Genomic DNA, 10,982 nt, shown 5'->3' on the forward strand with positions numbered 1-10,982 from the left:
ATCCCTAATTGCTCCGAAGGCTTGGGAAGATCAGTGCAACTTATGGACCTGTACCTTACCAATCTATACCCCTGTAGCTACTTATCTAGTTTTATTCTTGGACGTTTTTCCCATGTTTACTCAGCTTTCTCATGTACGCGGATATGTTCTCATTTAGTATCTCTCTCGAATATAAAAGACCAGGTGCAAGGGAGGGATAAGCAAGCATTCTTGCCCCCACTTTTGCACTTAGGACATTGCAGGTGCATTTTTGGAATATATAAGTTTTGCTTCGGTCGTAGACCACTATCAGACGTACACAGAACTCAGACGAACTTTATTAAGAAGTTAACTCAGACTCAGACAAAGATTCCTGCGACTTAGCGCTTTTAGCGAAGTAGCTACTAAGTTAAGAATTGATCACCTGGTGCACAGAGGCATTTCGAGGTTGACGGTTCGAAGCTTAGCGTCGTACAAAGACACAGAAAGTAGTCTAGTAAAAGTCAAGTCAGTTCAAGTTAGTTAAAGTTAGCAAAGTTAGTTAGTCAGAAGTTCAGTAGTACAAGTTCAAGTTTCAAGTAGTTTAAGTGTTCGCATCGCACCTCTATTCTTCATAACAGAAGTTCACACCTTTACCTTCATATCATCAGATATTCCCCCTTCGAAATCGCAGAGGCAGTATAGTAGCTACTAAGCGACTATATCGTTTTTGTTGTTTGTCCTTCGTATCTACAAACTTATACTATCCTCTACACCGCGCTGATCTTAATGGGAGACGCAAACACCGGCGAGGTGGTGCCTGGATGTTGCGGAGTTGGGGGAGGAGGCGTGGCCTTTTTCTTGCCTTTAGCAGCGGCCGGGATCCTCGGTGGAGACACATCGACTTCCATGGGAATCGGTGCGCTTACTGGGGTAGGGATGGGGTTCGGCGCGAACGAAACGTTCTTTACCGGAGGGGGGGGGGGATGTCGACCGGAGTACGGTACGTTGCTGCTTCTCTGATAACTGATGCGATGGACTCATGTCCAACCTTGACTTCAGCCCACTCAGAGTTGATAAGCCTGCCTACAAATTTGGCAAGTTCAAAGGCGATAGCGTCCGGGTTGGTCGCCATCCTTGGTGTGATACGGGCCATACTGTTAAGAATCCCGTTTAAGTTCTCTCTGAAGCCAGCGACTTGATCGTCAGAAAACGTCCATGGTTCGGACGGAAGGTCGGGTGATGAGCTCCGAATCTCTTCATCTACAATTTCGCCAACTACCTCCTTCGACTTGTTGACGTTTTCTTCGAACTGGTTTGATGACATGCTGACGCCTGTCATGACTTGGTTGTCCAGGTCGTTTGCCGCTCGGACTTTGAGCGCATAAGCTTCGGCTTCGGTAACTTTCATTACCCGGGGTGTGGTGGGAGTCTTGTCCAAATCTGGCAAGACCTCGTGTGTACGGGGAGGTGTACACGCGTCCTTCAACGCGGGGTGGTCCAGGAGTGCTGGGGAGGGAGTGGGGAACCCGTACGTCGACTGGGACGCATCGAGGGGAGATGGGAGGGGCGGAGTTGTCATGAGTTCCGCTGGGGGAGTTGAGAACTGATTCCAGAGGTTAGAATCAGTCTGGCTAGGTGCGGCGGCGGCCTTTGCGTCGTCATTTTCTTCGTCGCTGTCCTCTACAACCTCTTCCTCATCTGAGTCATCAGCATACCTCCTCGAAGCTAGTATCTCCTCCCTGAGTTCCTCAAGCTCCTTCTCGCTCTCCTGCGATGTGGGAATGACTTCTAACTCTGATCGTTCAATCATCGTTTCTTCCTTTTCTGTTAGGTGATGACAGGACAAGTCACCTGACAGTTCCGAGCTCTGAGTTCTCACATAATCTGTACTGTGCCTCAGCCCCTGCAGCAGGCCCTCAGTCGTGGGTTCCACCTCTAGGCCTAAGATGTATACATATAACATCTTAGCTACTATATACCAAGATCATATAGCTCAGTGGTTAGAGCTTCCTAGTGCAATTGGGATGGTCCCAGGTTCAAACCCTGGTGTGGTCACTTTTCTATCTTGACATTTTCACGGTGCTCTTCGAGTCCGCTTGTAATGTGATTCCTTCTCTTAGGCTTGGGCGACCCAAGAGATTTGATAGATGATTTAGCAGCGTTAATTACTCCAGAGAGACTAGAGCGGGTACTGCTTTTGGAAGCGAGGCTTCGAACTGAGCCCGTCGGAGACGACAGGCGGGATGGGCGGGCGGGGTACGGTCGATCGCGATAGTCGGCCATACTTGTGAACACTGCAGGGGTCGCGAGATATCAAGCGTTATCCCTAAGAAACAATATGTATTCCAACTAAGACGCTCTTCAACAATGAGGCGTAGCGAGGCAGGACGGAATGTAGGGGCAAAGACCTCGGTGAAGTCGAATCCGGGACGTTGGGAATAGCCTTTAGCAACGAGACAAGCCCGGTAGCGCTCAATTGAGCCGTCGGCAAGCCGTTTGACTTTAAAGACCCAGCCAGAGTTGACTACCTTCTTGCCTGGAGGCAGTTCCATTAACTCCCAAGTTCCATTAGCCTCGAGATTGAATATCTCAGTGTTACAGACTTCACAGTACTCAGAGTCAGCCAGCAGAGCAGCTTCATCATCCGAGTCAGAGTCATTACCAGCTAAGTCTGGTTGTTTGAGCTTCCACCATTGACCAGGAGGCTTCCGAACTCGCCCAGTACGTCTAGGAACGTGAGGGGGCTCAAGAGGCGCTCCGGCAGTAGGAGGAGTGACTGGGAGTGGTGCATGGATTTGTGGAGGTGTGACTGGAGGAATGAATGGAGGAATTACTGGAGGAATCAACGGGAGAGGTGGTAAAGGTAGAACTGGCTTCTCTTCAGGAGGAACTGAAGCGGACGGAGTGGGAGTTTTAGGACGAGCAGGAGGGAAGTGATTATCACCCCCTTCATCCTGTAGAGGTGGCAGTCCCGAGTGTGATGATGTATCATCAGGAATTGGTAGTGACTCTGGTAGGCAAGCAAATGATGGGACAGCCTCGAGTTGGGCTTTAGAAGTGCCCGGAAAGTATCTCTCGTCGAAATCAGCTCTCTCAGAGATCACGGTTCGCTTAGTGACTGGGTTGTAGAATTTCCAGCCTTTGTATCCAGCCGGATAGCCTATAAAGACACACTTCTCATAGTGAGGCTGAAGAGAATTTCGCTTATCTCGTTGTACATGGACATAGGCAGTGCACCCCCAGACCCGGAGATGAGAGACATCAGGTTTTCGCTTATAGAAAGCTTGGAAGGGAGTGGTGCCCAAAAGCGAAGCAGTAGGAAGCATATTCCAGACATGGACCATAGACGAGATACATTCACCCCAGAAAGAACCAGGCAGTTGAGATTCCGAGAGCATAGCAGTGATCCTCTCTCCCATAGTCCTATTAGCACGTTCTGCAAGTCCATTCTGTTGAGGTCTACTTCAAGTAGAATGCCTCCTCTCGATGCCAGCTTCCTGTGTGAAGGCTAGAAAAGCCTTAGACATATACTCGCCACCCTTGTCATCCTGTAGAGCTCGCAGTTTGACTCCGAGTTGAGTCTCAGCCCAGGATTTGTAGACTTTGAACGCTTCAAATGCCTCAGACTTTGCTTTAAGCAGATACACTGCCCGAAAACGTGTCGAGTCGTCGATGAAGGTAATCCAGTACTTGTAGCCTGAGTGAGTAGAGGCTGGGAGCGGTCCGTGAAGGTCTGAATGCACAAGCTCAAGAGGAGAGCGATTGTGATTCAAAGAGGAGGGAAAAGGATGGGAATGCATCTTGCCAGCCAGACACGGCTCACAGATAGCATCAGGAGGCGAATTTGACTCGAGTTTCAAGCCAGTGACTAGTTCCTTACTGATCATAGACTTCACATCAGCGTAATTGTGATGAATAAAGCGACGATGCCATAGCGAGATGTCAACTGGGAGAGTGGAGACAGAAAAAGCAGCCTCCGAAGTGAGAGTTGAGCCGTCAAGCTCAGCAGAGTTGTTGGAATGGATAGTGGCCGTGAAAAGCGAAATCCCTTTGCATTGGAAGTCAATAGATTGAGCGGAGATAGTGATATTGAAGCCCTTGTGTTGGGCAAGGTAGAGACATGATAAGAGATTACTCCTGAGGTCAGGAACATGAAGGACTCTCATGAACTCGACCGCTCTAGTCTCTTTTCCATTCACCACTGGTTGAAAGACAACAGACCCTACACCAGCTGAGTAGACAGTAGAGTTGTCAGCAAGGCGGATAGGAATACGATGAGGGGAGTAGGATTTGAACCAATGGCGGTGAGGAGTCATGTGGGATGTAGCACCAGTATCAGCCAGCCAGAAAAAGTCAGCATCAAGCTGTAGTGGCAAGCATCAGTAAAAAGTTATTCTACTTGACCAACTTGAGAAAAATATCACTTGAGAGCAACTTGAAAAAAGTTTCAAGATGATCAAGTAATGTCTCAAGTAAGAATTCAAGAGATTTTACTTGAAAAGCTTCCTGAAAAAATGATTTATGCTTGAAATAAACTGTCAATTTTCAAGTTTTCTCAAGTATAAGCAAGTACATTTCAAATCTCATCAAGTATAATCTCAAGTTGTCACTCAAGTAAGCTTCAAGTAAACTTCAAGTTGTCACTCAAGTAAGCCTCAAGTAAACCTCAAGTAAGCCTCAAGTAGATTTCAAGTCTCTTCAAGTAAGCTTCAAGTATACTTCAAGTTGTCACTCAAGTAAGCCTCAAATAAGCTTCAAGTAAATTTCAAGTTTCTTCAAGTAAGCCCCAAGTAAATTTCAAGTTTCTTCAAGTAAGCTTCAAGTAAACTTCAAGTTGTCACTCAAGTAAGCTCAAGTCAGACTCAAATTGATATGAAGATTAATTATGATTAGATCTGTTCTAGAGATTGTCTTACCAGCTTTAAAATTCTGGAAAAATCACGGCAAATCATAAAGTATCAAAAGAACATAAGTCTATATGTATGTTTTCGTCGGAAAACATACCAGTTATGGAGATATAGAAAAACATGACAAGAATGTCATGTTTAATACTGGCTCCTGTGCCGATTTTAATGTTTTAAGAGTGTAAATATATGTTCTCAAGGTCCAGGAATTCGAATCTGGTTTTATATTTATTATCTGATCAATACTTGAGGAGCTATAGCGCAATTTTGGGTTTATCATATGTTAAATGTGTTATATCTCAATAGGCTTTCATCTAACAAAAGATCTAACGACATATTCGGACTCCCCGACCTTGAAACTATAGGAATACACTTTTAGATCATTAAAACCCATGCAGAAATGACCCGAAAATATCTCCTACCTATGATTTGAGGAACTTTGACTCGAAAATTACAAGTCCAGCAGTCACATGATGTCATGTGACATGTTGAACTTCTGTTTCGAGCATGACCGTTGATCCTTCCTCATCACCACCATCATTCCTCCCCTCCCCTCCCTCCCCTTCCCTCCTCATTGCTCTCTGAGCTTATATTCAAGTGAGTAACTTTCCTTCCCTTCCCTAGCTCTCTCCCAGCTAATTCTAAGCTTAATTAGGACGCATTTTTGCCTATTTTGGACGCATTTTTGGGGGGATTTTGGGGGATATTTGAGGGAGGATATGGTGGATATGCAAGGGGGTGTATAGAGAGATTCTTGGGGGAGTTTGGGAGGATTTGGGGGAGATTTCAAGGTCTCTGGTGAGTGCTTTCTATCTTTCTATCTTTCTATGCTCATTTGTTACTTGTAGAACATCTTCCCTCTCCTCTATCCTTTCCCATTCTCTAATCCTATCCCTCTGTATAGATTATATCCAATGTATTATATTTACTATGCTAATATAAACATTTTGTTGACTTATTGAAGAGCTTTTGAGTTTACTTGATGAACTTGATACATACTTGAAGAGCTCTTGAGTTCACTTGATGAGAATTGATGTATACTTGGCCATATTATAGCATCAGTAGGAATTATTGGGTTTATTGAACAACTTGAAGCGCTACTTGAGCAACTTGAAGAAATATTTGATGCTACTTGAAGAAATATTGAAGCAATACTTGATGCTACTTGAGCAACTTGAAGTGCTACTTGAACAACTTGAAGCGCTACTTGAGCAACTTGAAGAAATATTTGATGCTACTAGAAATATTGAATTGATACTTGATACTACTTGATGAATCTTGATACTACTTGATGAATCTTGATACTACTTGATGAATCTTGATGCAAACTTGAATTTACTTGGTGAATCTTGATGCATACTTGAGAATACTTGAGAATACTTGATTACTATATCAAACCAATTTGAAGACTACATGAGAATTTACTTGAGAAAACTTATTTACTTGAGGGTCCTTGAAAATGTCACTTCAAGTAGCTCTCAAGATTAGACTCTGACTTGAGACACTTGAGGAAAAATGCTACTTGATGACTACTTGAAGTTTTTTCAAGATGGCTTCAAGTAGCTTCAAGTAGCTTCAAGTAGAAAAACTTTTTACTGATGAGGATGGTGAGGAAGATGATGAGGGAGAGGATGAGGGAGAGGAATAAGCACCAAGAGCGGATGCTCTCAGTGGAATATCAGAGCCAGGAGAGCCAGAACCAGTAGAAACATCCCCAGGAGGAGTGGGTGGTGTCTTGACAGCTGGAAGAGCTGCACCTAACCCACTCAGATGGCCAAGTGGCCCTTTGACATTACTTTTAGATGTTCCAGGCAGTTTGGAGCGCTCCTGAGCGCGTTTTTTCGCGTTCTTTCGCTTCCTGCACCTCCTAGGCATGTGCCCTACCCTCCCATAAAAGGAACAAGCGATTGACGCGTTCTTAGGGCCAGAATTCGGTCCCAGAGAGTGTGGAGAGGGTGTATGGCTGCCAGAGGGAGTTGTGGTCGATGTAGAGGCTCTCAGACACGTCAGAGACGCGCCAAAACGCGTCAAAGTGGTGTCCCAGGCATAGGGAGCGTGTGTGCGCGATTGCAAGGCCATAGACGTCGACTTGAGTGCAGGTGAAGGGATAGAAGTTGAGATATAGAGGGAAGAATGGTAGAAAGTGACAAAAAACGCGTTTTGAAGGCTGTCAGAAGCCGGGGCCCATAACCTATTAAAGGTAGAACGATAGAGGTTGCAGTGGCGATCCTAACGAGCCTAGAAACGAGCTGAACGGATAAGAACTGACTGAGCAATCCCAAGAACAAACTGTGGACAGACTGTAAGAAGCTGTATTGAGTTCTAATAATTTGTACTCACCTGTGGACAGACTGTAAGAAGCTAATGTTAGAATAAGAGTGAGAGTCGATAGACGTCGAACTCTGTCAGTGGAAGCTAACGGTTCCAGTAGATGTTGTTAAACCACTAGTATTGAAGTCTAACTCGACAAGGAACTACTTGTCGAGTCAAGATACTTATACTACTACAAAACGATTTGAAATCAAAGAAGTAATGGCTATGACATACGTATGATGTAATGCATGACGACGAAATGACATCATTGATGACGTCATATGGAAAGTGATAGAACAACTAATTATAGTCCAGATTGATCCGAGGATTTACCACTGCTAACAGCTAAGGCCTCTGAAGCGTCCACAGGGGAGTTCAACCATACATGACTAAGCTATCATGTGACTACAACACCCGGATATCTCTAAGTCCATCAACAACCAAGTGTAGACTGCTTGCTCACACTCTAACACTCCGTTGGCCGACATGGACATGACCCCGAGAAAATCGAAGAAGGCGAAGCCGGCACAGCCGACCCCCCCTCCTCCACCCCAGCCACCTGTTTTTGGAAAGGGTACCTCGGTCCCTTCCAAAAATAACACCTACGCCAAGGCCGCTGCCAACCGTCCCTCCAAACAGCAGCCCCCGCCCTGTCCTCAGGCTCCTGCCGCTCCCGCGGCCATTGCCATCGCCCCTGTGTCTAAGCCTTCGGGCAGAAAACGTAGGGCTCGCCACACATGCCACGGCGCTTCGTGCCGCGGCATGCAACTCACTCCCCCGGCCGGATCTTCCATCCGTGCCAGTCACATTTCCCCGGCCATGCTGGCCGAGATCAACACCCATCTCCAGAATGACGTCAATTCTGACGTCATCCTCGAACATGCAGAGGACTCTGGATCCAGCATCTTCATAGCCGCGAGCCGAGTTCTTAATTCGTCCGAGACTGCATGTGTCCTCAAACACATTCGGCGTCTCGTCACCGTCACGGGCGTCGTGCCCATCAAATCCTCCCCCATCACCTCGACATCCTATCTGAAGGTTATTGACGTGCCTATGATTCCCGCCGAGCCAAAGGTTTGGCAGTCTGCTCAACGCGCTTTCGATTTCGCCGGTTGGCAAGGAACTCTCCATCGCCATCAAGCACGCCGTCCGCTTCATGCGGACATCGGCCCACAGTGACACTTGCGTCGCTTGGGTCGAGATTTGCGATTCCGTCGCGGGCACTTCGGCCCGTTCCTACATTGGCAAGACGATCGTCATCGGCGGTTGTAACTGTCAAATCCATGGCGCAGCTCCACGGCCCGGCTCTGCCTTGTGCACTCGTTGCATGAGGTGGGGTCATCACTCTTCTGTATGCCGATCAAAAGGCATCCGCTGTCCCCTCTGCGGGCTACCTCACTCCGAGGCGGCTCATCAAGAATACTGCGCCCATTCCAAGCGCGACCCCGACGCCCGGTCTTGCGTCAACTGTAGTGCGGCAGGCAAGACGAAGCACAACCACTCTGCCACGGACACTTTGTGTCCGTTCTGGCAGAACCGATTTGATAGGGATTGGCTGAGGCGCCAATTCCCTAAGAAGTGATCAGCGCGCGTCAAAATGCGTTTCGGGAGTTAGCGCCGGTTTGGCCTACCATCGTTTGTTTTCATTTCTCTATGTCTACTCTCCGCCTGTTATTTTGACTCGTGTTCCAGAGTGTCGGTATGTTTGTGTCTGACTGCTGGCTTGTTTCCTGGGGCCGCATATCGGTATTTCAATCTTTTTCGATCGAACATTATTTTTTCTTTCTCTCTACGTTAGCGCTTGACCTCGTCGCGCAGGATATGTTTTCTCTTCTATGGTATGTTGAACGTAGAATGTACGTGACGCAGTGGCGAGTCTAACGGTACTAGAAACGAGGCAAACGGACAGGAATTGACTGAGCAATCCTAGTGACAACTGTGGACAGACTGTAAGAAGCTATATTGTGATATACTAACTTGTACTCACCTGTGGACAGACTGTAAGAAGCTAAGGCCTCTGAAGCGTCCACAGGGGAGTTCAACCATACATGACTAAGCTATCATGTGACTACAACACCCGGATATCTCTAAGTCCATCAACAGCCAAGTGTAGACTGCTTGCTCACACTCTAACACACCCCCTTGATCTAGCCAGTCTACTCAAGTCCTAATAGAGGAACAGCAAACTCAACTACCTTCTTTGCCACAGCCTTGGTAAGGATGTCGGCCACTTGCTCGTGAGTCGAAACATATAAAGGATCTATGAGTCCTTCTTCAACAGCCTCCCGGAGCCAGTAGAAGCGCAGGTCTAGGTGTTTCATGCGTCCATGATGCTCTGGATTCTTGGCTACACTGATTCCTGACTTGTTATCAACGAAGAGAGTTGAAGGGAGTGTCGGAGGAAAGCCAAACTCAGTCAGGATATTCCTAGTCCACTTGATCTCTTTGCCAGCCTCGACGGCAGCAACAAACTCGGCCTCAGTGCTCGAGAGAGTCACAAATGGCTGGCGCTTAGAAGACCAGCCCACAGCAGCTCCCGAGACTAGAGTCACATAACCACCCGTAGCTCGACCTGTAGCCTTGCAGGCTCCGTGAGAGGCGTCAGAGTAGGTAGTGAAGAGTTCCTCAGAGTCACTAGCTCGGTAGACCAGTTTGTAGTGCATAGTCCCAATGAGATAGCGGAACAAGTGCTTGACTGCAAGCCAGTGAGCCGGAGCTGGGTTCGAGTTGAACCTCCCGAGATAGGAGACAGCATAGGCAATGTCGGGACGAGTCATAGTGGCGAGATACTGCAGGGCACCTACAGCATTGAGATAGGGAACTGACTTCATCTCAGCCTGATCCTCGAGTGAAGGAACAATGTCAGAGAGTTCAGAGCCCGGAGCGAGGGGAGTGGATAGAGGATTAGCATCATCCATATTGAAGCGTTCTAGGAGCTCCTTGATGTAGTGCTCCTGCGAGAGGGAGATAGTGTGATGAGAGCGATCCTGCTTCACCTGAATGCCTAGCAGAAGAGTGGTAGACCCGAGATCACGGAGTTTGAAGTGTTTGGACAGCTCAGAGACAGCCGAGGCCATAGCAGTATCACTTTTCGAGACAAGAGTAATGTCGTCAATGAACACTGGCACAATGACCTTGATGTCACCTTTGGAGTAGATGTAGATGGAGCTGTCAGAGCGAAGCCTGTGTAGCCAATGCCTTCAAGGACACCCCGGAGTTTCTTATTCCACTGCCTGGCAGCCTGCTTGAGGCCATAAAGCGATTTACGCAGCCGAAAGACCATGTTAGGACTACCAATGTGATAGCCCTCGGGTTGGCGCATATAGATCTCTTCTTCGAGTTCTCCATAGGTGAAGGCAGAAGAGATGTTGACTGAGCGCATTTTGTAGCCTTCTCTAGCTGCAAGTGCAACAATGAGGCGTAGTGAGGCAGGACGGAATGTAGGGGCAAAGACCTCGGTGAAGTCGAATCCGGGACATTGGGAATAGCCTTTAGCAACGAGACGAGCCCGGTAGCGCTCAATTGAGCCGTCGGCAAGTCGTTTGACTTTAAAGACCCAGCCAGAGTTGACTACCTTCTTGCCTGGAGGCAGTTCCATTAGTTCCCAAGTCCCGTTAGCCTCGAGGTTAAAGATCTCAGTGTTACAAGCCTCAGTCCAGCAATCCGAGTCAGGAGACTTCATAGCTAGTCATCCGCTCCTTGAACCACAACCACTACCTTCCTGTTTTGGAAGCCTTGGTGGAAGTACCTTGAGTAGCGAATATTATCATCCTGAATGCCTCCCAAGCCTAAGCGTCCCAAGGC

The 10,982-nt window shown here is 47.4% G+C and overlaps 2 protein-coding genes and 1 non-coding gene across 3 annotated transcripts; 2 read left to right on the forward strand and 1 right to left on the reverse strand.

The window, feature by feature from the left end:
- Positions 1-728: 728 nt before the first annotated feature.
- AGABI2DRAFT_116799 (hypothetical protein) lies at positions 729-1,771 on the reverse strand (the record flags this gene model as incomplete). The annotated part of the gene is made up of 2 exons (XM_006459789.1): positions 729-882; positions 930-1,771. The coding sequence occupies 2 exons, from the start codon at positions 1,769-1,771 to the stop codon at positions 729-731; spliced, it is 996 nt and encodes a 331-aa protein (XP_006459852.1).
- Positions 1,772-1,943: 172 nt separating this feature from the next.
- Positions 1,944-2,016, forward strand: AGABI2DRAFT_t42. Its single transcript has one exon. It is a non-coding gene; the product is annotated as a tRNA-Cys (tRNA).
- A 5,648-nt stretch (positions 2,017-7,664) lies between these two features.
- On the forward strand, positions 7,665-8,760 carry AGABI2DRAFT_116802 (hypothetical protein; the record flags this gene model as incomplete). Its single annotated transcript, XM_006459790.1, has 2 exons — positions 7,665-8,252; positions 8,299-8,760. The coding sequence occupies 2 exons, from the start codon at positions 7,665-7,667 to the stop codon at positions 8,758-8,760; spliced, it is 1,050 nt and encodes a 349-aa protein (XP_006459853.1).
- Positions 8,761-10,982: the final 2,222 nt, after the last annotated feature.

Source organism: Agaricus bisporus, assembly GCF_000300575.1.
Source record: "Agaricus bisporus var. bisporus H97 unplaced genomic scaffold AGABI2scaffold_4, whole genome shotgun sequence".
NCBI lineage: Eukaryota > Fungi > Basidiomycota > Agaricomycetes > Agaricales > Agaricaceae > Agaricus > Agaricus bisporus.